Source organism: Ipomoea triloba, chromosome 1 (genome assembly GCF_003576645.1).
Source record: "Ipomoea triloba cultivar NCNSP0323 chromosome 1, ASM357664v1".
Taxonomy (NCBI): Eukaryota; Viridiplantae; Streptophyta; class Magnoliopsida; order Solanales; family Convolvulaceae; genus Ipomoea; species Ipomoea triloba.
In genome coordinates, this window is record NC_044916.1 from 37,130,650 (window position 1) to 37,158,371 (window position 27,722).

At 38.6% G+C, this 27,722-nt stretch overlaps 7 protein-coding genes across 8 annotated transcripts; 2 read left to right on the top strand and 5 right to left on the bottom strand.

The window, feature by feature from the left end:
* Window positions 1-502: 502 nt before the first annotated feature.
* On the top strand, window positions 503-2,240 carry LOC116026962 (APO protein 4, mitochondrial-like). The gene is made up of 2 exons (XM_031268390.1): window positions 503-873; window positions 1,382-2,240. The coding sequence occupies exons 1-2, from the start codon at window positions 566-568 to the stop codon at window positions 2,094-2,096; spliced, it is 1,023 nt and encodes a 340-aa protein (XP_031124250.1). The 5' UTR covers window positions 503-565; the 3' UTR covers window positions 2,097-2,240.
* A 36-nt stretch (window positions 2,241-2,276) lies between these two features.
* Window positions 2,277-4,712, bottom strand: LOC116026953 (arabinosyltransferase RRA3-like). The gene is made up of 2 exons (XM_031268381.1): window positions 4,338-4,712; window positions 2,277-3,629 (listed from the first exon to the last, which is right to left on the bottom strand). Exons 1-2 carry the CDS (start codon window positions 4,509-4,511, stop codon window positions 2,511-2,513), a joined length of 1,293 nt encoding a protein of 430 aa, XP_031124241.1. The 5' UTR covers window positions 4,512-4,712; the 3' UTR covers window positions 2,277-2,510.
* Window positions 4,713-5,672: 960 nt separating this feature from the next.
* On the bottom strand, window positions 5,673-9,553 carry LOC116028724 (probable protein phosphatase 2C 55). 2 transcript variants are annotated; one of them, XM_031270542.1, is made up of 6 exons: window positions 9,220-9,553; window positions 7,747-8,695; window positions 7,218-7,542; window positions 6,872-7,021; window positions 6,311-6,601; window positions 5,673-6,074 (listed from the first exon to the last, which is right to left on the bottom strand). In XM_031270542.1, the coding sequence occupies exons 2-6, from the start codon at window positions 8,511-8,513 to the stop codon at window positions 6,042-6,044; spliced, it is 1,566 nt and encodes a 521-aa protein (XP_031126402.1). In that variant the 5' UTR covers window positions 8,514-8,695; window positions 9,220-9,553; the 3' UTR covers window positions 5,673-6,041. The 2 variants fall into 2 exon arrangements, with proteins under 2 accessions (XP_031126402.1, XP_031126395.1); XM_031270535.1 differs by having other exon boundaries at window positions 6,872-7,024; window positions 9,220-9,552.
* A 590-nt stretch (window positions 9,554-10,143) lies between these two features.
* On the bottom strand, window positions 10,144-12,856 carry LOC116015895 (cytochrome P450 734A1). Its single transcript, XM_031256063.1, has 3 exons — window positions 12,206-12,856; window positions 11,057-11,662; window positions 10,144-10,898 (listed from the first exon to the last, which is right to left on the bottom strand). Exons 1-3 carry the CDS (start codon window positions 12,710-12,712, stop codon window positions 10,470-10,472), a joined length of 1,542 nt encoding a protein of 513 aa, XP_031111923.1. The 5' UTR covers window positions 12,713-12,856; the 3' UTR covers window positions 10,144-10,469.
* Window positions 12,857-15,347: 2,491 nt separating this feature from the next.
* LOC116013423 (protein indeterminate-domain 12-like) lies at window positions 15,348-18,829 on the bottom strand. Its single transcript, XM_031253170.1, has 4 exons — window positions 18,655-18,829; window positions 16,542-16,667; window positions 16,056-16,458; window positions 15,348-15,978 (listed from the first exon to the last, which is right to left on the bottom strand). The coding sequence occupies exons 1-4, from the start codon at window positions 18,827-18,829 to the stop codon at window positions 15,348-15,350; spliced, it is 1,335 nt and encodes a 444-aa protein (XP_031109030.1).
* A 1,941-nt stretch (window positions 18,830-20,770) lies between these two features.
* On the top strand, window positions 20,771-25,278 carry LOC116029022 (COP9 signalosome complex subunit 4). The gene is made up of 14 exons (XM_031270893.1): window positions 20,771-21,114; window positions 21,217-21,368; window positions 22,023-22,126; window positions 22,215-22,275; window positions 22,522-22,614; window positions 22,700-22,800; window positions 22,889-22,997; window positions 23,376-23,420; window positions 23,599-23,667; window positions 23,755-23,846; window positions 23,992-24,034; window positions 24,493-24,552; window positions 24,741-24,800; window positions 24,916-25,278. The coding sequence occupies exons 1-14, from the start codon at window positions 20,985-20,987 to the stop codon at window positions 24,988-24,990; spliced, it is 1,194 nt and encodes a 397-aa protein (XP_031126753.1). The 5' UTR covers window positions 20,771-20,984; the 3' UTR covers window positions 24,991-25,278.
* On the bottom strand, window positions 25,165-27,521 carry LOC116029013 (uncharacterized membrane protein At1g75140-like). Its single transcript, XM_031270884.1, has one exon. It carries the CDS (start codon window positions 27,297-27,299, stop codon window positions 25,374-25,376), a length of 1,926 nt encoding a protein of 641 aa, XP_031126744.1. The 5' UTR covers window positions 27,300-27,521; the 3' UTR covers window positions 25,165-25,373.
* Between the last annotated feature and the right edge of the window lie 201 nt (window positions 27,522-27,722).

A 27,722-nucleotide genomic window follows, 5' to 3' on the forward strand; every position in this document is an offset into this window, starting at 1 on the left:
CTATGACATCTTACTTGGGAGAATCACTTCATGCTGCTTGACCACAAGGCCTTTGGCACCAAAAATCAGAGCACGTCGGAACCAGTGGAAACCATTTTTGGCGGTTTGGAACACTGACTTTTGGCGATCTAGAAAATGACTTCCGCCAAATTTTGACAGAAGTAATTTTCCTCCAAAATAGCCTTATTTTCCTACGTCAACCGAAACTTGAAAAAAATATTTTTCGTTGATTTGACTTTCCAAGCATATCCAAACACTAAAAATCCGAAAAATTATTATTAGAAATCATTTTTCGAGTTTCCAAACACACCCTTAGTTTTATTATAATGGTGATAACAGATTCTGCATGCTTTAAAAAAATTTAAATTAAAAGTGTACAACTATTGTACAAATTATTATACAACTAGTCAACTACCATTACCCATATTATTGGGCCAAATCCCTGGATATAAGCAGTGGCCCAAAACAACTGTTTCAATTTAAAACGAGGCCAGGGAAGGTTAGTCGGGCCAACTAATTTACCAGTCAAGCCCACACTTGTGCTCTGGTCAACTGACCGCCGTCAATGATCCAACGCTGCCGTTGGTGGCGAAATACACAGTTGCCGAAAATGGCTTTCAGAATCGTCGAGCTATGGAAAGCAAGCGCGATGATGTTCGAAACCCCGAAGGGGTGGCGCCGATTCTACAACTCGAATTCGAAGGTGGACTTGAAAACGCTAAAGCCGATGATTATGGAGAAGATTCGGAACCGGGCCAATGATTGTCCGGTCAATGAAACGGCCGTTTTGGCCCAGGAAGTCCTCAAGGCGCGAGGTTTACTCTACCGCGGCGTCTCCGATCTCCTCCGCTATTTGCCCGTCTGGACGTGCAAGTAAATCGCTCTTCCTATCCTCTGGTTCTTAGGTTGTAAATTGTGAATTTAAGTCTGGATGAAACAAATCCTTATAGATACAAGACGCCTATCCTCTCATCTAATGAACCACTGAATTATTGTAATTCAGTTAGTTCTTAGGTTATAAATTGTGAATTTAAGTTTTCATAGAACAACACTTTATAGATACAAGACGCTGATCATCTCATCTAATGAACCACTGAATTATTTTAATTTAGTTAGTTCTTAGGTTGTAAATTGTGAATTTAAGTCTCGATAGAACAACTCCTTATAGATACAAGACATTGATCATCACATCTAATGAACCACTGAATTACAGTAATTCTTGTCGGGCTAAGGTGAGGGATTTCGCATTTGTGGGCAAGAAATGGTAGCATAAACTATCAGTGATCTTCTTAATTTATCTTTATTACAAACGGTTGGAGTTGCAGTGAGAGAAATGTGATTTATGAAAGAGATAAGCTCTGAGTTGGTTGTTATATTGCAGATACTGTCCAGAAGTGTATGTTGGGGAGAGTGGCCATTTGATTCGAACTTGTGGTGGTTATCGGCGGCTGGGTGCAAAGATCAAGGCTCATGAATGGATCAAAGCATGCCTGAATGACATTCTGGTTCCTGTGGAAGCATATCATGTGCAAAACACAGTTCATAATGTCACCAAACCCCAAGAAACATTTGGTCAGGACAGAATCCCAGCAGTTGTGGAATTGTGCTTACATGCAGCAGGAGCCACTCCAAGTGATCAAAGTGCATATGCAAACAATATGGAATCAAGAACTGGTTTCAAACTTGGAGAAGCTCCATCTGACGAGGAGATGAAGCTGGTGGCAATAGAGACACTAAAGGCATGGGAAGCACTTAGAAACGGAGTGCAGAAGCTGCTAGTGGTGTTCCCAGTTAAGGTCTGCAAACTCTGCTCAGAAGTTCATGTGGGACATTCTGGGAACAAGGCGCGAATCTGCAGAATAAGTGAAAGTTGGCAGGAAGCTCACCTCTGGAAGAAGGCGGGAGTGGATGATTTGGTTCCCGCGAAGAGAGTCTGGTACCGGAGACCCCAAGATCCTCCAGTACTTGTGGATGAAGGTCGCGACTACTATGGACATGCTCCAGCCGTTATAGATATGTGTGTTAAGGCAGGCGCAATCGCCCCATCCAAGTACTTTTCCATTATGAAAGCTGATGGATTATCAGCGCCTATCTAAGTCGAATACAATGGCATCTTTGTGTTCTTGGCTTCTTGTACTTGAGCTGTGGCTGCCTTGGTATGCATCAATTTTACCCTGTAACACAAATGTACAACATTCTATTCTCTGCTATAAAGGATTTCAGTTATGGCACTTGTTGAACAGATGCATTAAAACGAGAAGAAAACCGGGTATGGATTGAAAACAAAAGGCTGTTATATCTGTATTAAACTGATGAAATGTACTCTTACAAGTTACAAGGAGACAATTTGGACATAGAAGCAAAATATAGATTAATGTAGGGAAAGTCAATAATACACATGAGCACAGAAAGACACTTGTGCAAGGCTATCTTTATGAAGAGGGAATTGGCAAATAAAAGAAAACTTGTCTGGGAAAAATCAGCGAAAGCTCCACCATACAGTTTTTTTTTTACCATTCAGAACCGACGGGGAATGAATCTAGAGCATTTTGCTTTCCATCAACGTAGAACTCGACGACTGCTTGCATTCTAGGAAGTTTATCTGGGTGGTAATTTACATGAACTATAACCGGCTTCAGCTTTTTGAGATTAGCATCTTTTCTCACAGTCTTGAACAAGACCTTGCTATTCATAAAGAGGTATATATCCATGGTTCTCCTAGAAGCATGAAGCCCGATGTAACCAGGATGTGATGGGTAGTAGAGTTCTTCGTTAAAAACTGCCTGGTCCCAGGAGTTTGGCTGCTTAGCAAGCCTGTCAGCAACTCGATCCAAGAGTTCAATTGAAGGAATCGTTGGCCTTATATAAAAGAAACCGGAATTATATACCCATATCCGCATTGTATGAGCGTAGCGAGCCCAACCCATTGCAGGTTCATCGAAGACATCATTGTATCCATAAGCTGTCATATTATTGTGGCCATCACTCATGGACTCCACATCCGAATCCCGATATAAATGATCAAAGGGATTCTGTAAATAGACAATGTCGACGTCTGAAAGGAGGACACTATACCCAAGCTGCAAAAACTCTCTCAAGATTCGGAACTTCAATCCAGACACAGCATGGTTACCTCCACTTTTTCCAACAGAATCAACGGCCGCATCCGGGTCTCTCTTGTAGAAAGGCACGTCATTTTCCTTGCAAAAATTCACAATAGTGTCGTCTAACGCCACAACCAGATAATTGGGGATTCCAACTTTTTTTATGCTCGTAAACCAGACCTCCAGCATGGCCTTCACATTTGAATTAGCCAGTGCAACTATGATCTCTTTCCCAATAGCAACATCCGCCAATATCTTAGCCAGCCTTGGGTTCACAGATTCATCAGGAATGACATGAGGATTAGTTCTCAGACTCTTGACAGTACCAAAAGGCCCAGCTTTTTGCGGTTTATCCAACACCACAATTTGCTGCTCTACATTACCCTTTTGCTGCTCCGCTAACCGTAGCTTTTCAGTCAACCCCCTCACCTGCTTCTGCAACTCAGCATTCCTGTCAGACAACTTCATGATCTCCGATTTCAACATGTTTACCCGCTCAGAAGATTCACACGGGGAAGAGTCACCCTATGAAGGAAAATGAAAAGTTAACAACCATACACTCAGACCATGACATCAATTATATCAGCATCAGATTATTAATTCACTTTAAGATTCAAATCTGAAATGCATGACACCACATTTTTTCGAGTAGCTGATGAAAACCCGCAACCACTACCTAAGGATGTACACGGGATAAACTCCGTCTTGCGACCCTGCTGACAAAGGATCACAAGTAGGTCCAGCCTGGTTAGCTGACCATTCAAACCAAGAAGGCCAATAGGTTCAAATCTAAAATGCATGACACCACATTTTGGATTCAGGCAGAAGTGGATGATATTCTTCCTTACAATTCCAGAAACTTTCTTAGCTTATTAACGTAACTATCATTAGAGATGGTCATATACCTATCAAACTCACTTCACAAGAAATTGCTTGAACAGATCTTCAAAAATCAGTTCGTATAGAAATGGTCAAATGGATAAGCATCGTCCCAGGAAACTGAACCCTATAATTTATTCATTTAATTTTTTTTTAATTAACCTAGATTTCAAAAACGCCATCGCTGAGAGCTCGTGAACCAGGCAGCTCATCCCGAATCAACACATAAGAAAAACTCAGTAAGATGAACTAAATTTCTAACGGAAACAGCATGCATTAAAGTCAACCAATGATGCATATCAACGACAAAATGAATACATTACTGGTAATAAATAATAATCCATGAACACAGACCTGAAGATTCAATTTGGAGAGTTTGCGACTCTGTGCCTGCGGCGGATTGAACGAGAAGAATCCATTAGGGTAGAAGAAAGCGAAGACGCATCCCATCAGAACTCCGAAAGCTATCGCGGCCCCGATTCGAGATCCGCGTGTAGATTGGCCGGATTTCTCTCTCCGACCAGCCATATTTTACCCTTCTCTTACAATAAAAAACTTTCCTCTCTTATTTCTCCTAAAACAGAAAAAATCTTTCTAGAGCATGAAGTGAATATTACTCCGCTTTGCAGAGAAGAGAATGAAAATCCAAACTTGAATACGCTCTTGACTTTTTGGTTCTAAGCTATGTCCCGATCGTATTTTCTGGAATTTAATTATTACTCGTATTTAAGATTTAAGATTAAAAAGTCTTCGTTTTTGTGCTAGGCCTGGGAGTGGTATCGTCGTGGTCTCGTGTATAGAGGCATAGAGCAGGTACGAGTCGCTGGCGTAGTGAGTTGCGATCTTGTGTTCCGCGGAACACGTAACGAATTTATGGTTGTCGTTTAAGGATGTAACAAACCGATTGTTCGCGACATGATTGTAGATTTCGATTATAAAATCACAGCCGATGACGTGGAACAATCGTTGACTATTAGCCTCTTTGCAAATTGCAGATTATAGAATTGTATTCATGGGCGCATGCAATGGGGCTCACCTAACCCAGCCAAAATTAGAACTTCAATTTTCAATATTAGTAGTTTATTTGATCAGCTATAGATAATTTAAGGTGACAAAATTACAAATTTATTTTTCAGATCGAAAAAGATTTATTAGTTTTTTTTAATTGAAATTAATTATTTATGAACAATTTAAGGTAGTTCATCTCCGTATGACCGTATGATCTTTTATCAGCGCACCGGACACCACGCGACGTGCAGTACTCTTTTAGAGAGTGGATCTTACCTCCGGCTGAACTATTTCCAGAGTGGGCAGGTTGTTAAACAAAAAAGATAACTCTTCTCGAGACCCCGCCGACGTCTTCGGAATCCTTAACGTTACTGTCAACCATCATGTCGCGGTTCCCTTTCAATGCACGAGCTATCTGTCGAGTTTCTCCTGACCCTTAAATCGACTAACCCATGTGCAAGTGCCGTTCACATGAAACCTTTCTCCTCATCAAATTTATCTTCTTGTTATCTTTTACCAAGAAGGGTTGATATTTACACAATACACTCATAATGATTTTTTCTCTAGCCACTAAAAAAAATGCAAACAAATATAACATAATTACAGAATGGTTATCTGAAATGAAGAAAATATTGCAAAGTTGCAGATTACCAGAAGGGTCATTGATAAGGAGACTGCAAATTTATAAAGAAGGAAGCTTTTGATAAATCATTAATCAATCATGCATGGAACCATGGAAGTTCTCAGTTCTTGATAGTTTGGTACTACAAAATATCAAACACAGACATATTCTGATTACTAATACTACCCCCCACCATTGCTACCCAAGAAAACGAGAAAATGGGAGACAAAGTGAGGGGCAAGAATGGAATAAGACTGCCAAAACTAGTGTGTATGTACAAGAGACACTGCAATTTCATCATCAGCACCCACATATATAGACACTTTTTTAAGGTTTTCACTGCTGCTGACATGTGAAAAAGACTGCAAAAAGTTGGATTTAATGCTAAAAAGGAACATTGGCTTCCAACATCAGATGGAAGGGAACTGCTAGCTGGATCTGTGTGATGCCGACGAGTTTTCCTGCAAATCAGAGGACAGGTGCATGAGGTTCCCGTTCACGTGGAATCAAAGAACAGTAAAGAAATTCAGCGCCTAAACGACCTATGAGATTCGAGCATGCCTTGTTGGTTAAAATGACAGAATGACCAGAATCTACAATTCCGGTTCTCTACTTATAGTGGCTCCCATTTGTTGCAGATGTGAAGGCAATAAAAGTAGGGATGAGAGATTGATATGGGATAAGAGAGAACTCATACATTGTTGTCGCTGGTAATATATGAAACTACTACGGTAATGTCATCCAGCTTGCCGCCATGATAACGAAATCCAGCTTCTTGGGCTGCGGTAGAGAAAGGTGTCTGCCTGTTTTTATCCTGTGCTCGCTGACGCGCCAACGCTGCTATCTTCTGAGCAGTCACCTGCGGCCCTAAGCCAGCTCTTGCAGCATGAACCACAACTGCAGTAATATCGCTGTTATAGAGATTGTCAAAGAGGCCATCTGTACCAGCAATTATGACATCTCCTGGAGCAACTGGAACTTTGAACACCTATAGAATACAAAATAATTAGTCTTAACAGAGAACTAAATTGCGTGGGAGAATACCATAATATATTTGACATGAGGCACCGAGGTCTCTGGTTCATTGCAGTATGGCAATGGAAACCTATGGAATTAGAACACTGTTTATGGCCACACTACATAAATTTGAATTTTAAAGATTCTATTTTCAAAAGATATTACCTAGACCCCAGCTCTAAACCCATTAATTCAGATATGCAGACATGTTTGTATGAAGTATTGGGAGGCATTAACTGACCTGTCCAGAGCTCGGTAGATCACCAGCGTTGCCACATTCTAATTGATATGTGAAATTAAAATCATGCTGCTGAGAAGGAGATCTGAAAACAGTACATCCATCCCTCACTACCATGAATCCACTATCACCTAAATTGATGGCATGGAGACCCTGCTGTAAACATGGAAATTAAGAAAGACTTCAACCAAACATTCGTTTTAAACTGATATGACATTCTAATTATCACCCTCTAAACAGTCCTTTTGATTCAAGGAACAGAAGGATGACTTCATTCCCTGTAATTGCTAGAATCTCATACTTGCACCAAAAGACAAGATTTTGTTTGTTGATAACTCAGGGTACATACCTGATCTGTAAGGGCAATGATACAAGCAGTTGAAGAACCTTTTGCTTTTGTACAGATGTAAGCTTTCTCCAATACCCTAGCAGGGTCTATGGAACCCTTTGGTTCCTCCCGAACTGCTGTAGCAGAGTTAGACATTAGCTCTCGTGCATACTGCCCAGCATCAACACCAACATCAGCCCATCCACCAACACCATCAGCAACACCAATTGCTTGTTCATCACCGCAAATGAAGTGAGCATCCTCTCCACCGGTCTCTTCTTTGTCAGGATGAGGCAAGTAACACGATCCAGAATTAAGCTTCAGGTTCCTGCCAATGTGGATCTTCCTGTAATTGGCACCAATTAACAGATTAAACAAACTAAAAAACACTCCAAGTGATGTACAACTTTATCATGTGTAGGAACTTTTAATGCTCATTTCTGGTTAAATTCCTATTTGCACGAGGAAAGCTAATAATGGCAAAAAATTTGTAACTCAACCTAGATTTTAGTTCAAAAAAGTGAAAGGAGTAAAGCTAAGACAAACATACCCTTCTGAAGAGTCTGCTGAATTTGCATATTGCCCCCTTTGCACAGGGTTATCAAAGGACACGTCAGGAGCAGTGCCAGTAGAGAAACATGCAGGTGATGATTTGTGGAACCTATTGAGTCCAAATCCTTCATGTGGATTGACACTGCCACTTCTCTTTGCAACAATATATGTAAAATATCCATACAGCAAAAAGGAATTGGGCTGATTTTTACTCCTCAAACTCATGCTAGCTTTCCTACAATTCTCGAAACTTCTATTGCTGTTAAAAATAGCATTATTCACTGATGCACCAGGTTGAAGATGCCTGGAGGAAATTTTACGTAATGAACAGTCCACAAGAGAAGATCCAGAACCACAAGCAGCCATTGGTGTGTTCTGAGATTCAATGCCTGAAGAAAGCTTAGTAGGATCGGATATCAATTGATCAATGTGATAGCCACAGACCTGAAATGCAGGCCCTGACACTGATGGAATAGAAATTGCACGAGAAAATGCGCCAACAACTGAAAGATTCTTCCTTCGATTAACTATATGTAGATTTGCCTGAGCAGCAGCTAACGTTCCAGGTCGAACAAAATCATTCACACCAGCAAGTGATGCAGATGGCAGTGAATGAAACAGCTTTGAATGGCCTGATAACAACAATCTACCCTGAGCAACCAAAATCTCCACCGACTCCTGACACCCACTTTGACAGCCAAAAATCAATCTTTCGAATCCATGCTTTTTTACACTCCGTACTATCGATAGGTTTTTAAACGGCATATTGGCTCTTCAAAAAATATAGGTTCCTTTGCACCCAACTATATGTGGACACATGGAAACAGAACCACCAACCCAACAAGCAAAAGAAGATATCATAACTCTAACTACATTCACTGACCAGTAGTAAATCAGTTTGCTGCACAGCCTGCACTAGTACACCTCAAATTACGAAATCCAGACACCTGTATAGCATAATAGATTAATAGGCAACACAAGATAGACAAAGAATTCATATTCATAACAACAAAATCTTAAATATTCAAACAGAAGTGTTCGGACATGCATTGGGAATGCCTCAACACTTCAATAAATATTTATTTAAGGAAAAAAAAAAAACTTTTTTGGCCTATCAAGTCAAGTTCTCCTCTTCATCCCAAACATGACATAACGAAATTAATATATTTTCTGATCATTATATATCTGTGGCCCAGGGGAAAGGACAAGCGTGGTCAAACCAAGTAACCACACCTTCAAGCAATCCAAAAGCATTTTTAATAAAAGGGAAATAAATACTTCGTATAAATTCCAAAATAGGAAAAAGTAAATAAATATCCAAATTACAAACTGATTAAGTTCAATACCAAATCTACAAAAAAAGTATTAAAAAAAAACAAAGAAAAAAATAAAAGGGCAGTTAAAATCACTTCTTTATATTTTATAATAACAACCAAGAAACCAAGAAATGAAACCTATAGAAATGGAGCACCTTTGCAAATGAAGAAAGAGATCAAAAGCGAACGCCAAGAATCAAAGCCAAAGTCTTGAGTTCGTCGATTCACTATCACGAATCTCTCGATCGTGGGTTAGCGGCAACCCACGAGCCTGCCGCTCTTTTCCCGCCAAAGCAATAGCTCTCTCGCTCGATAGCTATGGCGGAACGATGGTGTTGACCGTAGAGACGGCGAAGTCCAGGAGTGGGTAACACCGTGCAGAAAACTGATCAGGTGAAAGTGGTGGGAGCTTTGAGCTAATCTCCCTCAAACCCTAAAAATTTGGGGGAAGTTTGACTTTTCAATCATATCCATTCAAATCTTGGAACGGGTAAACCCGTAAATAGAAACTGGAACCTTACTTTTCTAAGCCGGGAATCTTCTTCTTTCGTGACCATACTGCCCTTCCAAAAAGGATATTACTGAGGATACTTTAGTCATTGCCTGCAATTTTATGTCGGTTTTACTGTTTTAGCATTATCCTTAAAATTTTCGTCCAGTGTTGTGGGACTGCCATTTACGTGCCATTGTCCACCCAATCTCGTGGATCTCGACAACTCGTGGAACCACCTAGAGATAATAAATACATAATTCCATTTTTTGTCAGATTTAAATTGAAGTCCTCTCATATCAAACTGATTTTGTAGATAAATATGATTTTTATATCAAAATATTACGAGCTCAATTTTTATTAAAATTTTCTCAGTTGAATTTGTTACACAAATTTCTTTTTTAGTATAATTAACTTTTTATATGCCATTTGCAAGTTATGATTTATAGTTTACGTATAATTAACTTTTTATATGCCATTTGCAAGTTATGATTTATAGTTTACCTAATATAGTAATATCTTAGGATCTTCATAATATGATATACTTCTATTGTAATTTACAGTTTGAAAATAGATATTACATTTGGTCTATCACGGTGTAAGATAATTTATACAATTATAATTAAATAAGTTTTAGTAACATGGGCCAACTTCAGCTGAATTGATTAACACTACAGAGTAGGCAACTACTTATCTAGTAGTACATCACAATATGAAAGCAAAGAACATCCAACTAGAGAACATTAAGTCGTAACAAGTTTTCCTAAGTGAACCTCGGAATGATCATTGTCGAAACCTGCACAACAAAACAATTAGAGAACATGTTCGTTATTCAATCTTCTTGTTAGACGCATCCCTCCTCTCTGGGAGAATGATTGTCACGGGCAATTAACGAACAAACTTTGAAGGAAATTCTCAATTTGAGATCCTAGTAAAGAGGATTTGTGCGCCATACTGAGGCTGCAAGGTCATGGCCTGCATGGGGGCATGAACATACGAGGGAGAAACAACAAAAGAGTAGCGTTGGATGATCATGGCCAAGACAATCTTAGCCTCAACGAGAGCAAGGTTTTGGCCGACGCAGATTCTGGGACCTAAGCCAAATGGAAAGAAAGAAGCTGCTGCAGGAGGATGCTTCTGAGACTCTGCAAATCTCATCGGGTTGAATTCGTGTGAATCTTCTCCCCATATTTCTGGGTCGTGATGGATTGCAAGCATGGCCAAGTAAAACTGTGTGTTTGCAGGAATGTCTAAGCTCCCTAGCTTAACATTCTTGGATGTTTGCCTCATCAACATCACTGCCGGTGGGTAAAGCCTGAGAGTCTCATTTATTATCATACTCGCCTGTCAAATGCATAACAAACATTTATACATTTCTTTGAGTAAGGTAAACCAGTCTAATAAGTTGTCAATAACTGACAGACTAAAAACCAAAAGGCTAATAGGTCGCTCATGGTGAGAGTAAAACTTGTAACCTTTACTGAAACAATAGCAAAACTTACAATTTTGAAATCTGGTAAACTTTCTGCAGTGGGTGGCTTATTTCTGCAGGTCTGGGCAACTTCTTCTCTAGCTTTTTCCTGCCATTCTTGATGTAAGGCCAGAAGCAGGAAAGCCCAGGTCAAAAGATTTGCAGTTGTTTCTTTTCCTGCAAAGTAGAATGTTTTGCACTCGTTTATTATCTCCTCTGTATCCAGTCTCTCATCTTCACCATCCTGATTCTTATAGGGGGACATCAACAGCGAAAGCAGACTATTTGCATTCTCTGCACTTTTGCTGCATTGGCTAATCAACCCCCTGATTGCTTCTCGAGTTTCATTCTCCAGTTTCCACCTCGTCCTGTTCTTCTTGGTGGGCAAGAATCTGAACCCGGGGATATACACGCTTCGGATCGCCTGCAAAACCAGGCTCACCTGCTGTTCTTGGAGCTCAAATATGCGTTTCCCCTCTTCAAAACTGCTCCCAAAAGCTGTTCTGGAAATCATGTCGGCTGAGAGGTTATGCAGTTCCCTGTGCATGTCAACCTCAAACTCATCTCTTTCCCCTCTTTTTTCTTCCCACTTCTCTATCAACTCCCTCGTACTAGCTACCATTTTCGGAACCCACCCCTATTTATAATAATCAAAGATCCATTAGTATTAACTAAATCAGACCGCTAATGAACTTGTGGTCAAGTTACGTGTAGTGACATTATTGATTATTTGTGCTTAACAGGTTGAGAAATGACAAATGAACAAATACTACAATATAATGGGGTCATTAGTCCTAAAAAAAAAAAAAAAAATTAAATCAGGCCCAAATTTGTTACATTAAATCCATGATTTAAGAAAAATGCATTATTAGTGCACTCTATGTAAAATTAGCACTGTGACTTTAGAAGGCAAATTATTGTGTGTACCATGGTCTACATAGCAGAAGTATATTTTTAATATACTAAATATATATTATTTGTGTACTTAATATATATTATACAATTAATGTATATTTAGTACACAAATAATGTATATTTTTTAATACAATGAACATTTTTAATATACTAAAAATAAATTATTTTTATACTGAATATACATTATTTAATAGTACGGTTCACGCAATAATGATTACAAAAATATAAACTAACTTATATTGTGCAAAGTACTAAAAAAAAATACCTTAACATATTCCAAATTAAATGCGCGGCTAGTGATCCTACGATGAAGAGCCCACTTGTCGCCGCTAAGCCCAACAAGGCCCTCTCCAAACAGCAGCTTAGACAGAGGGTTGAACTTAGTCTTCTCAAACGACCCATCAGTGTTTTGCAAGATCTGTTTGACTAAGCCCGGTTCAGCAACTGCCAGCCTGGGAACCGGCCCGAACCAATACAGGAAGTTCTTGCCGTAGATCGTTGACCAGTTGTAGTAGTGCGGAGCCACCCGGTGAAGTACATCGTGGTGGTTAATGGAGGAGATCGGCTTTGCCTCCGCGTCGGCGATCATCTTCCGCCGGGCCTCCGCCGTGTTTCCGTAGATTGGACGGAAGGCGGGGCTGCCTATCCCTTGGTTCCTGAAGTGACGCTGAATGCTTAGCGGGACCCACAGGAGGGAGTAAATGGACTTGGTGATGAAGAAGAGGAGAAATAGTAGCAGCGAAGACACGAGCGTGATCGCCGTCAAATCCATGGTGAAAACGTGAAAAGCGCAGTGATGGAGAGAAGGTTTGGTTTCGTTTTCGTGGAAGAAGACGATGATGGAACGGGCGGGGGCCCAGTGCGTGCGTGATCCGTTTCGCAGCGTTGAAAACTGGGCAATCGTGTGCCCACTGGCCAACTGATTTACTGCAGCTCTGCATTTTATTTCCTTTAATTAAAAACAAACAAGTATTAAAGAATTGAGTGGCACCCAGTTGCACATCACATGAGGGTGAGTGGATTTGAGTCTCAGTGGATGCGATATTGACTCTTTGTTTCATTTGATTGAAAAAGTAACTACGAACATATACTACATTGTATAGTCAATAGTACAAAAAAAAAAAATCAATACACATTTTTCATTATCTGAGCCTTTTCCCTTCACACTACTACCTTAAATTGTGACATTAAGTCGGACGATGGACAACTACACTAAGTATTAGGGGCATTAAACACTTTTGTTGTGTTTTAAATTAAACTAGTAGAATTAGTATGAATGTAGTACCTAAAATCATGAGTTGAATTTGATTAACATATTCTTAATTGAGTCTATTTTAAAATGAATAAATACTACTTTATTTATAGTTGTATATCTACATATGTATGGATCACAAGTTAATTTAAAGATGAAATAAGTTTTGAACTAAGCAAGTTTAGTGCAAAAAGGGGTTGAGTTTGGGTTTCTTAGACGCATACTAACGCTGGCCACTTGCCCCATAAAAACTCATTAAAGGCTGAGTATGATACTAGACATATTTTAATTTAGTTACGATTTATCTTTCGTAGAGAATATTCAAGTTTGAGATTTGACTACCTTTATTATTAATTGAGTAAATTAATGTTTACTTATTTTCTTTAGCAAATTCTTATAATCTTTAACAATTGACATCTAGTACAGTTGTACTTAATAAAATTTTAATATGTATAATTTATTTATTAATTGAGATCACCATAATAAGCATTGACTACCCTTGTAGACAAAATTTCACATTTAACTCATTTATTATGACAAATACAACTATACAAGTATAGGCCAGCAGCCAGCTAACGCCTTCACTAAACCATCACTTCACACCTAAAACTATTTGTATGAGACATAATTTCATAATTATGGAGGTTTAAGGTCTTCCGTTACAGGGCCCCAAATGCTTAATATAGGGCTAACCCACTTCCCTTCCACCTATACTTGCCGACAAACTTGAAATGATTACGTAAATTTTTGCAAAATATACGAAGTCACATTTGGCATATTCTTTAACAACCTTAAAAAAATGCTACATTCAATCCTGCAAGCATCTTTGACTTCCAAACTATCCACTGAATGACACTCATTAATGCATCCATATCCATGCAGTTCATAACGCAAAGCAAGTATGAATTACAGGAATTAAGATTAGGAAAATGGTATTTTCTTAGTTTGTTCTTTAATATTTCCTCATGACATGGGTTTAAAATAATTAATGGTGATTATGAGTTCTGACTTGGGTGACCCCATCATTAATTAAAAAGAAAGTTAATTGTTCAATTTAAAAATGTCATGTATTGATTAAGTGGAGTCTACAAATCCGTCCGTTTAACGATTACTTGCCATTTGAGCTACCATATTGAGTTATTTCCCATTTTCTTTATGAATGTTATTATGCCTAATTTAATGAATTAATTCGCTTTTGTAAACAAAAAATAAAAAAATAAAAATTATGCATTGATCAATCGTTAATACATGAATATATCAATTCCCCGGCATCTAATAATTATATGCACAATTAAAAACCAAAAACTACTAGAAGGGTGGGGTCGGAGGAAGATGGATCACGGATATATGCAATTTGTTGAGATAAACTATAACAAGAATAGAAAAGAATGGATGTCAAAAAGATAAATTAAAGAAGTTGTTATTTTTTAAATTAATTGTGATGGTAAAACATTTATGTTACCATCCATATATTTTTATGCAGCCCTAAACATGTATATTTAAAAAATTACTGGTCAATATATTTAGAGTTAATTTTATTTTTTTGTAATAGATTTATAAGTTACATTACACGTTTAGTTATTTTTCATAATAGCTATTGTTGGCCATAATATTATTGTGGCATGACTATTTTTTGTCTTCCGCCAACAAACACGTTTAAATGGCGTAGGATACTTCTGTTTATTCAGTTCTAACTGGTAATTCATTTTGTAGTCTTAGATTTATATGTGTTATTCCAATGTTGTGGATGCGCTATTGTAGAAGCGCGAATTGCAATTGAAGAAGACATGGGACTCTAGCCATTAATTAGGTAAAAGTTTATGTAAGACCGTCTCACATATCCTTATCTATGTGTCGACGAATAAAGATGAAATGTAATACTTATACTAGCAAATGTAACACTAAATCGTAAATAAAATATTTATTACTTGTATTAAAAGTATTAAAGAGTACATTTTCCGTTATAAATAACAAACACTTGTTAACATTACTTGTATGAGAAAATATAATAATTTTACATCAAAATATAAAAGTATTATATTTGTTATCAAAAAGTATTACGTTTTCTAAACAACATTTTATTCCTAATTAGTATTACAATATTGACTCGACCCACCAAATCCTTTCCACGGATAACTCCATGAAGACGATGGCTTCAGTTCTGATCTGCATGCCCGTCCCACGGGTTACCCAGGGCTCCACCGGATGAAGACGATGAACCCATGCCAAATGGGGTTGCATCACTCGTTGAGCTCAGCAGCGAGGAAGAAGAAGATTGGTTAGCGTCTCGTCCCACGCCGAGAAAATCAAGCGTCGTTTGGGTGCTGAAGATGGAGCCCGCGAAAGCAGTGGCCGAGCTGGCAGGCCGGAGAGCGAGCTCAAGCGCAAGCTCAGGAGCATTTGCATGCATGCCCCACTGTGTTGAGGTGGCAGACATGGCCAGCTCGTAGCCTGCAAAGAATGAGCCGCCACTGGACAACGTGGACCCCATTTGCGCCGCCTTCTGAAGCAATTCCGTCGCTGACAGCACCGGCGGATTGCTTGATAGCGAAAGAGCCACCCGCCGCTCCATAATGGCGGCGGAGGGAGTTAACGCTTCCTCTTCATTATTCCCTGACTTCAACGACAGCCGGAAAACGCTACTAAAATCCTCTTCACCGCCGTTATCCCCAATACCAATACCAAGCGATGAAGAGGGCGCCTTTGACGGGGTTGGGCGACTCGCTGACGGCGCCGTCACCTTCAACGCATAACAAACCGTCTTGTGCGCTATAAAGCTGTCCTTCCTGCATCATATTTGATTTAGTCTAGTTAGTTATATTTTCTCTCTTATTGAAACATGAATAATGAGAATTTACTATACCTAGCGAAAACCGCTCCACAGTGACAAGGGTAGTGGCGGGTGCCACATATTTTGATGTGGGCTTTCAAGTCGCACTGGACAGCATACATTTTGTTACATTTGTCACACTTGAATGTCCGTTTTCCGTGTTTCCGGCAAAAGTGTTTTCTGATGCCGGAGAGGTCTCCGAGAGCTTTAGACGGGTGGTGATACGAGCACGTTGTCTCCGGGCACACGTACACCCTTCTCTTAACCACCTCCGCCGCTCCCCGCTGCTTCAGCTTCCACGGCATGTTGTGGCCGCGGCGGTGGAGCTGCAGGTTTTGCTCCCTCTGGAACCCTTTGCCACACACGTCGCACACGTACCTGTTCGTTTCCAGTAGTGATTTCGGCGACAATGCTATCACCTCCACCTCTACTGCGTCTATAAATTAAACCACACATTATATTTCATTCATTAATTCATCCCAAACAAAAGGGGAAATTATGGTGATTGATTGAACTTACCAGGCATCCCCGGCGTGCTTCTTTTTCTCTTAGGTTTCACCATCTGCTCACTCGCCTGATGAGCAGACTCTTCTCCAGGTAAAACGGTAGTCATTTGTCTTGAATCTTTCATTTCCGCTTTTTTACCTGTTTATTCCAAGAAAATACAAAATTTCAAAAGCTTAAAATTGTACTCCCTCTGTCCCATTTTACCTGTCCTATTTACTATTCATTGGTCATACCTCTTCTTTATTGCTTATTTTCTTTAGTAATTTTTCATTATTTTTAAATTTAATTTTTTTTTGTTTAATAGTACTTTTAATGTAGTTTCTAAATATATAAATTTTATATATTAATGTTAAATTTAATATTATGAAAAATTGGATTAAAAATAACTTTAGTCAAGCTTCGTTAAACGAATAAGACATCCAAAATGGGACAGAGGTAGTATATATTTACTATGAACTCAGCCAAAAAAAAAAACAGATAAGCACAGTAAACTCACGAACTCTCTTAAAGGACAAGAGTGCACGTAGCTAACTAAAACCAAGCTGGTTCACCACAGTAAAAGTTTGAGAAAATCCAAGAAAACAGAAAAGTAAGAAACTCTTTTAGGACAGAGAAAACGCTTCCTTGGAAGGTGTTGGGAACTATTGTTTTCTTGTTTTCTCTAACTGAAAATTTAGATGATGATGAACTGAAAGATCGAAGCTAGAACAATCTAATCTCTACAGAAGAAGCAACTAGAACTGAAAACTGAAGGAGTTTATATGTCTGCTATGTTGATATCTGAGATAGCCGTGAGATAGTGAGGATGGAGAGTTTGAAAGAGGCAAGGCTTTATATAGAGCGAGTTTTTTTTTTTTTTTAGACTAACCACGGTTGGGTTAAAGCCGAAGCCTTTAACCATATATCAACCCCGGTTAGCGACTCCAGGTGACTCAGTTTCAGCTCCTTCGTCTCCAAGGTACGGCCGTGGGCCCGTGGCAGCACCCGGCCGTCCACGTTGCATGATCGTGGACCTTAAAAGACACCTGTCCGAGGTGGTCTCTGCTTACGTTTGAAACCAAGGGCTTTACGGGAAATTAGGGGAAAATTTTGCATGGCTTTACTATTTTCCGCCAAGATACCCTGGTGTCGAGAAGATAGCAAAATCAGTATACGTTACACTTTAAAGGGCTTCGACAGGGGGCACGGATTTGGGGGAAATAACAGGAATGCCACTCCGCCGTCCTGTACGGCGGAAGGATAAGGACGGTGGGGCCTGGGGGCGGGGCCGGGGGGGGGGTGAAAGGACAAAATTGGTGTCATGTACATGTNGGGGGGGGGGGGGGGGGGGGGGGGGGGGGGGGGGGGGGGGGGGGGGGGGGGGGGGGGGGGGGGGGGGGGGGGGGGGGGGGCGGGGGGGGGTGTGAAAGGACAAAATTGGTGTCATGTACATGTAGTGAGAATGCGGGTTCATTCACGTTGACTAAAAAGGGAGCTTGAAACTTGTTGTATTTTTCCAATAACAGGAAACCAGCTGTATTTAATGATACGTTTTTTCTTCCCTTATGATCATAATCCTCAAATATTTAGTTGAACATTCAATGCAAATATTTAATGTAAAGAAGCTTTAAAAAATAAAAGCTTTCCATTCAAGAAATTAAATAATAAAAGTTTACTACCTATTTTACCTTTAAAAAACAGGGTCAAATAACTAAAATAAGCTTATAAACTTTACTCAAAAAGTTAATTGGATCCTTAAACTTTTAAAAGTTACAATTAAACACATAAACATGTTATTTTGGAGCATTGAAGCCCCCTATAAATCGATTGGTGATCTATAATTGCAAGTCACTGGTGTTTCGGCAACCCTCCGGCCAACTCCAGCGAGCCTCCAACCACTTCCAACGAGAAACATCGACGATCGTCAAACTGTCGGTAGTCGCGTTTGGAGAAGGCGAGTCGCCCTCTTCGACGAAATAGAAGGCTGACAAAACTGGTCGCCAGTGTTTGTTCTCAAAATTGGTCTGAGACTCATTGGAGGGTTACCGGAACCATAGTGACATGTAATTACAGGTCATCAACCGATTTATGTGCTTCAATACTTCAAAATAACATGTTTAGGGTGGGTATAATATAGTTTTCATACCTGGAAAGTCACGATCTCGATTCTTGCCAACACCCTCTTGGTCAACCCCCTTGCATAGGATTTTCTTAATGCGATTTACTTCTCTTGTTAGGTAGCAAACAAGTATTAAAGCTTTCCACCACACCGTTGATTTGGAGATGTCGATCATCCCAGACCGACGACTTGAAACCCGCATTTATAACATGAGACATACAACTCTAGGTTAGAAATGACACCCGAATTGTAATCGTGGTGAATTCGTCAACAAAATCTTTTAAGTGTTTTAGAAATTCCAAATCTACACAATTTCATACCCAAAAAAAAAAAAAAAAATTGCTAACAACTTGTTGCAATTGCGGATTCTAGCAATCTCAGCAGTTTTTTTTCTTCAAACCCATCTAATTTTTTATTTTTATCAAATTGAACCCAAAAATGTTTTGGGTTTTTTATGTTATGTCCATAGAACGCATCGTGTCTTATCTTCCCCAAAATATCACATTCTCACCTTTTTTTTTTTTTTTTTTTTTCATATCGGCTTTATACACGTACCTGGCACGGAATTTGACCGAATTCGTTCAAATCTATTCTCGACACAATCTGCCCTAGATCGTTGAAATTTTCAATTTTCTCTCTTAATATTAAGTTCCTATTCTCGACACAATCTGCCCTAAATCGTTGAAATTTTCAATTTTCTCTCTTAATATTAAGTTCCGACAATCTTTTTTTTTTGCACTAGCTACTCAAACCATGTATTTATTACACTCCTCAAATTCCTCCGATTTGGTTTATTTGTGTATAAGGATGTTGTATAAATATAATGGTATAGAGACATTGAAGATAACGACTTCGTGCGATTGGCGAGCTCATGTAGGGCACATCATGTCATTGCTAATTGAAATTTGTATTTTTAATTTTGTTTTCTTTTATTTTTGTTTCTCTCTCATTAAAAAAATCACGTTGTTTATCGCATCATCTTACAATTGGTACAACTTTTGGGATGGGAATAGTCTTAGTGGCAACCGGGTGGCTCATAGTCAGAGACGGAACCACCCTGGGGGCAGTGGGGGCACCTGCCCCCACTCACCCCACCTCCACCCCATATATAACCTTTGTATGTATATATGTATATATAGTACATGTTTTAATATAAATATATAAAAATAGATATGGTAACTAACAGAGGTGCTAGACGAGGTGGTATAACTGCTTGTTATCAAGTGGGATGTGAGATGTGTAATTTACAATGTGTTGATTATGGCTATATATATATATATATATATATATATATATATATATATATATATATATATATATATATATTAATAATGAGATGTGTAATTTACAATGTGTTCTTTTTTTCTTTTTTTTGAAAAGTACAACGTATTCTTTATTTGAATTATTTTATCAAATTAATTATGTTTTATATTTCATTTTTATAAAGTTTTAATGTGTTTTATTTTTCGTCAATATCTAACAATATTTATTGCTATATTTTGCCCCCACTGGACTACATTTTTGGATCCGTCCCTGCTCATAGTTGGTTGAATTCATTGGGTCTACACGTGGACCACAAACAACACAACGTCGAGCCAACCCCGTTGTCTGCCATTGATTCTGGTTGAGTCGGGCGTTCAATCGGTAAAAAAGGATAAAAGGAGATTAATTGTAAGATTTTATTGAATTCAAGAATGTAAAATAACTTAATTGTTGTCTAAAAAATGTGATTGAATGAGTAGAGCACAATTTTCTTATAAAAAATAATAAATGTTATGTGAAACTGTATTATCGTGAAACGTGTAATACTTTATATAAGTGCATAAAAGGTATTACACATATGAGGTAAAACAATCTCATACAATAAATTTTTTTTTATTTATTCTTGTATTGTTAAACCTTACCATTATCAATTTCTATTATATTTATTTATATTTTATATTTTTATATTTTATAATGTGTATAAGAAAAGTAAAGTTGGGCCGAATAGTATAGAATATTAAAAAGAAGAAAGAGAATAGAGGCTGCGGATAGTTGGGCTGAAGTTGCAAGCCCAGTAAATCGCCCACTTCTACCTCGCCCGTCAGTCCACAATAATGAAATGCAAATCTCTTCTGCCTTTTCAAAAAAAAAAAAAATTTGTTCTTAACTTTCATATTGTTCACATTTAGAAGGAGTAAAATTTCATAATCGAATCTTCATCGACAACGATTCTATCAATTGTTGTATGCACTATATGATCCCCTAGAGCTGTACGTAAGTCCCAATCGAGTCCGCAAACGTTAAACGGGTGGAAGAATCGTCGTCACCGCTGGAAATTAGGGCTCAAATTCAGACGGGGTGAACTAAAACCTAAAATGGATAGTGCATTCGCTAGTGCCTCAGCGATCAGCGACCAGCGTCAGAAAATCGAACAGTACAAGCACATTCTCTCCACCGTGCTTGCCTCAAATGACATCGTACAGGCCAAGCGATTTATTGATCACAGTTACACTCACTATCTCACTTTTTGAAGCTATTTTTCGTTTTTTTGGTCTAAAATTTTGGAAAGTTAATTTATACCTCCTGCAAATTAATTTGACTTTGCAGTGCTATCCGATGATGTGCCGTTGGTGGTATCGCGTCAGCTTGTACATACGTTTGCACAAGAACTGGGGAAGCTGGAGCCGGAGTTTCAGAAGGAAATTGCACATTATACACTCAACCAGATTCAGCCTAGAGTTGTTTCCTTTGAAGAGCAGGTTAGCTTTTAGATAAGCTGTTTCATTTAAACAATTTCCAATGAGGCATTAATTATAGCTATCATTTGTATTAGTACTGTCAGTAATTCTTATACTCCTCATCAGTAATTGTATATTATTCAGTTTCATTTAAAAAAATTTCAACGACGCATTAATTATGGCTATATTGTTATTGTATACTCACTGAGTACATGTAGTAGAAACCTTTGTCAAATGCAACTCATTATGTGGCTGTAGAGGTTTCGTGTTGTGTTGCTGCTACTGTTTTACTTCTTTTTTGGTTGTTGATTCAGCTCTGGCTAATGTTTTCCACTTATCTTATCCCCTGCTTGTTGAGTTAGCCATGGCTACCATAACACTGTGTTTATTTTTTTGAATTTGATGGACTGGAAAAGTTTGTAATTTAGAGAAATTGGTAATGTGCAAAAAATGTGGTTTGATTTGTATAGCTGATAGCTACAAAGTGAACTCTGAGAAACTATTTGCTCACACTCAACTTGTTAGGGACTTAGGGGCATAGTAAGTGGTATCTTATTCATTGGCTTCATTTTTTCATGAACAAGTAATCTTCTGCTTTTCAGCATGGTTTTTTTTTGTTGCACCTGTTGGTTCCTCTATTGTAAAATGCTGCTAAAATAGGTTTGCTGGATTTAGGTGTTGATTATTAGAGAGAAACTCGCAGAACTGTATGAGTCCGAACAACAGTGGTCTAAAGCAGCCCAGATGCTCAGTGGCATTGATCTAGAATCTGGAATGAGGTCTGTGCCAGGATTTTATCTTTGAATTTTTACTATTAAAGTTTTTCAGAATTGGGACCCTAATATTTATGTTTATGTTTGCTTCTAGAGTTGTTGATGACAATTTCAGGCTTTCAAAATGTGTCCAAATTGCACGTTTGTATCTTGAGGTATTTTTTCTTGCTCTTTTCCCTTAAATATGTACTCCATAGCTCTTCTGAGAATACACCAGGAGGGTTGGGGATTTAAATTCATCTATCAAATTCCCATTGATAAGAAGTTAGGAATTATATCAGTTTATGGAACAATAGCAAAGAAAACATGCAGATGCAGTTATGTGATGGTCGTTTATATTTCATAATCATACATTTTCTTGAGTTCCAAATTTCTAATGATCACGGATTCTTGTTTGCCAGGATGATGATGCTGTCAATGCTGAAGCTTTTATAAACAAGGCATCTTTTTTAGTTAGCAACAGTAAAAATGAAGTATTGAATTTGCAGTACAAGGTCCTTATTCTAGAGAAACTATTTCTTATTCATTTGGATTTGTCATCAATTTGTTGAAACATTGCAAATGCTTTGTCATTACCAGGTATGCTATGCTAGGATATTAGATTTGAAGAGGAAATTTTTGGAAGCTGCTTTGCGTTATTATGACATCTCACAGATTGAGAAGCGACAAATTGGAGATGAGTGGGTTTCTTATCTTAGTAGATAAATGCATGTTTGTAATCTGAAAGCATTTTTTCTATGTTTCCTGATTGATCTTTTCTTATGACAGAGAAATTGATGAAGCAGCTCTTGAGCAAGCTCTAGCTGCTGCTGTTACATGCACAATTTTGGCTGCAGCTGGCCCTCAACGTTCCCGTGTACTTGCCACATTGTATAAAGTAAACACAAAACATTAGCTTTATTTATTTATTTTCTGTATTCTTAAAGCATCGTGTTTCTTATATGTTAGGTAGGCAAATAATCTTGTACTAAAACTAGAACTTAGTTTTGTTTGGAACTTTCTTCATATTGTAGCTTGAATCAAGGTTGTGTGTATCTTCTTCCATAGATCCTTCATGATGCAGGACTGCTGCACTCAGTTCTAACTTGTGTTACTAATTGCATGTTTCTAATCTTCATGCAGTCACCTGAATCCATGCATTCTAATTTTTGAAACCCTGCATTGAGTGCTAAGAACATCATTTTTGGACTGGCATATGGTATTTATTTTGTAACATTCTGGAATCTGGCTAATTTTTTTCTTTATCATTCATCAGGATGAGCGCTGCTCAAAGTTGAAAATTTATCCAATATTGCAGAAGGTATGCTCCTACTTGTTTTGAATCCGTAAATTCCATTCTGCTCTACCTCCTACACACTCAAACTGTTCATCCCAGTGAAATATTTGCTTAAGTAATACTGGTATATTCATGTATTCAGCATGTCAGTAGAGCACAAGAATAGTCTTGGTTGCCATAATATTCATTTTTCACTTTTCAGGTCTATCTAGAGAGAATTCTGAGAAAACCTGAAATTGATGCTTTTGCTGAAGAACTAAAACCACACCAGGTTTCCTTTTATTTGGTTTAATTACTACTATTATTTATATGATTTCAAGTGCATAAAATCTAATTCTTAACCTAATTGTTACAACAGCAAGCGCTTCTGCCAGATAACTTTACTGTTCTGGATCGTGCTATGATTGAACATAACCTACTGAGTGCTAGCAAACTTTATACAAATATAAGGTAAGAGGCAAAGGGATAATACTATTTTCTTTCATACTATTGTTTTTAAGATTTCCCCTTTGTTGTTTCCAGTTTCCCTATTATTGCTTTGTTACTGCGCTTTGGATGTTGCTAATAACTTTGTCCTTGTTCATATGTTGGGCAGCTTTGATGAGTTGGGCACACTGTTGGGAATTCCTCCTCAAAAGGTACCACACTATCTTCAAACAGTTCTGTTAAATTATAGAACATCATTACTTGGCTTGTAGTTAGATGTTTCAAGTTTGTTTACAATGGAGGAGGCCAAGCTCAATCCTCATGGTCTCTTATTTTACCTTTTCATATAAGATGCTCTGCTAATGGAATTTGCGCTTTGAGTTTTCCTATGATGTTGGTCATTATATTCCTGTGACATGATTGGATAGCATTTAAGAAACTACTTTTGAAAAATGGTTTTAACTTTATAATGGCCCGCAACCTGACATTAAGTATTAGAATGTAAATCTAGAAAGAAAAACAATCATTTTATGCCATCCTAAATTTTAAATTTATGCTCATTGTGATTCAACTGTGATTTTCCGCTCTCATAAACATTACACACCATAGTAGTTGGATGCATTAAGCTCATAATCTTACTCAACAAGTTAATATGTTCCATCCTTTGCAGGCTGAGAAAATAGCATCAAGAATGATCTATGAAGATAGAATGAGAGGGTCTATTGATCAGGTAAGCATTATTATCTAATTAGAACATTATTGGTTCATTCTGATGTATTACGTGTTCAACCTCATTCTGATGTATTAGAAAAACAATCAATAAATTGTCTATAGTACAATGGGCAATGAAGTGTCCAACCTCATTCTGATGTATTACGTGTTCTGTGATAAAATTGATTTATTAATATTGCGGTTCAGGTTGAAGCTGTTATACATTTTGAGGATGATACTGAGGAATTGCAACAATGGGATCAACAGGTGAGCTATTTAGTCCCTCCATCTCAAAATAGCCATATGAATTTCAATTAGTATTAATATTCTACATGCAAACAAAGTGATTGGTGGCTAATCTTTCCTCTGTAAATTTGTGCAGATTGTGGGATTGTGTCAATCTCTTAATGATGTTCTTGATAGCATGGCAAAGAAGGGCCTACCTATTCCCATATAATTGCTCAACCATATTGCGGATTGTTGTTGATTGGAACCCTCCTTTAGTGCGTCCCTAATCATCCCAAGTCTCTTGCAGTAGCGTTGTCTGTATTCTCTACTTTCAACAAACTTCACAGTGGATATATTTTTTGTTCTGCAAATTGGCGCCCTTACACTACATTCTCCCTGTTGCTTTGAATGAAATTTTCATGATTCAATTTATTTCAAGAAACATCGTTTTTGTAATTCCCTACTAAGTCTGTAGAAAATTGGTGTGATGATTGTTACATGTAATTACTTGGACAGTCGAACCTTCTGGTACTACGTTTAAGCCAAAAAAAAAAGGTGAAAAGATACAGAAAAATAGTCCTTTATTCCTACTACAGTGCGCCATGTAAATCATCATTTGCTATCGTCCACGACTTGACTGTTTATAAACAAGCTATCTCTCCTGTTTGGAAAGGCAGGGGTTTCTAAATTTGACCCCCTATATTTCAACTGCGAAGCTGTTATGAAATTGGGATCAATCAAAGATGGTCTAGCACTTGTCTCAGAAGTGCTAGACGTATAGGGAGTCGCTGGAGAGACATACCTACCTGCAGGACCTCTTAGATCACTGTTTCTTGGATCTATAAAACCTGTATTCCTTGAAGAATCTGGGACTGAGAAAGCTTCGTCGCCCTGACTGGCTCCTAACGATGCTTCACCTGCAATCGATGTGGACAAGAAGGAATCGTCTGGACTCCAAGAGGTAAACGCTTCTTTTTTATAGGCGAAAAACTGCCAGGCACCGAGTAGGAAGAGGATAAACAACAATACAGGGCTTGTCCATAGCATGGTGTTGAATTCATTCTTGAAAACCGGAAGGTTGGGACGATACATCCCAATATAGCCACTCCCCAGACCAAGTATAACAAGCTTTTCGCGGTCACTGGCTATAAGAGGAACCATCGTTCTCTCCTTGTCGTCATTTGAATCTGTTGATTTGTGATTGAGAAATGGTGCAGTGATCTCATCCAGGCCTGCAGAGAACACCAGCCTTGGCCCTGCAGACCTAACATAATGGTGAGATGATACATTATACAGCCAAACCTTCTGTCGGTTAGCTATGAGCAAATACCCTCTGATTGCCTGAAATGCCAGAGGCTCATCCGTGTCCAACTTTTTCCTTGATCTAAGCCTGCACTTGAAATTCATTATATCACCCAAAAGCAACACATGAATCAAATCACCATCCGACGTAAAGCCATACGCTTTTGATCTTTCAGTTGCATCAAAAACATAGCTTTTAACCAGAGACCTGTTTAAACCTTCACATTCAGACTCCCTAATCCTCATCGTCCTCAAGTCCAACGACCCTGCACCCGTCTCTGTCAAAAACAACAGCCTTTGTTTCAAGAACGCGAGTGGCCTGCTCCTTGGCACGGCCAATCCATAAACCGTCCCATTCTCCAAGTACACTCTAAGCCTCCCGCTAACATCTGTCGACAAAACAAACCTATTCCGCCCCATATGATGCACTTCCAAACTAGTTATACCTTCTGCACCCTCCCCGGTTTCTGCTAAACCTAACTCCCCAACATTTTCCATGGACAGAGAACCCCATTCATCTCCATTCTGCACAACCTCCCACACTCTATGCCTCATAAGAGCCCCATTCTCATGCCCAGTAACCACAACACATTCATTCCTGTAATGTGACAACCATGAAGTAAGAGCTGTGATTGGTGCCCCTGTCAAAGTATTGAACTTAATCACCACATCTCCATTTCTTGAAAACACAAACACCCACCCTTCTGCATCCCCAACCGCCACATACTTGCTTAATCCATCAAAATCCCTAAACGGCAACACGTTAATGCAAGTAGCATCCGACTCCAGTCTCACCGCAGACATCAACTGAAACCTCTCCGACCAAAAAGCAGTGTACTTTGTAACCGAAACTGCCCCACCCTTCTTCCCCAAACCCCCTTCCTTCCTTAATTTCCCCGAAAGCTCATCACTTTTCGTCTTCTTTCTCTCCAATTCCCCTTCCAAGTCAAATTCCGGCGGTTTTCCAATACTGGGTTTCTTATAATCCAAACTTTCAGCGATTCTTGATTCTAACCTACCCACCAATTCACTAAGATTTTTCACCAACTCCTCAAGCTTCTCCACCTGTTTTTGGTGTCTGTTTAATCCATCCAAACCATCGCCGATTGTACGCTCTTTCTCAATCAGAATCGGCGCCTCTGAGGTCGAGGCGGCGCAGACCCAACAGATGATCAGCAAATCGCATGTTATGATCAGATAGAACATAAAAGACTTGCCTTGATGATGGGTTGCCATGGGAGATGAGCTGCTTGGTTCAGTCAGAGCTTAGATAGTTCTTTTTTGCGCTAATGAGGATCGGTGGAATCGCAGATCTTGACTTTAGTTGTCTGAATGTCTGATTATGTCGTTTTTGGCTACCTCGAGTAGCAGGTTACTATACACAGATTTTTTGTGTTGGAACAATGAGAATAGGATTTATTTAGGGCAATAGAATATAGACAGAGACAGAGTCGTGTCACAAGCAAGCAATGTCAGTGACCGCTGTCTCTTGCCCATTTTGAAATGCGATATAAATACTTTACTATATAGGTGTCATGAGGATTACACCCTAATTTATTATGAAATATGATTTACATTTTTTTAATAGGATTTTTTTTAAAGCCAAAAACTAATTATCATATTAAACTGAAATAGGAAGTAAATCGCAAGTACAATTGG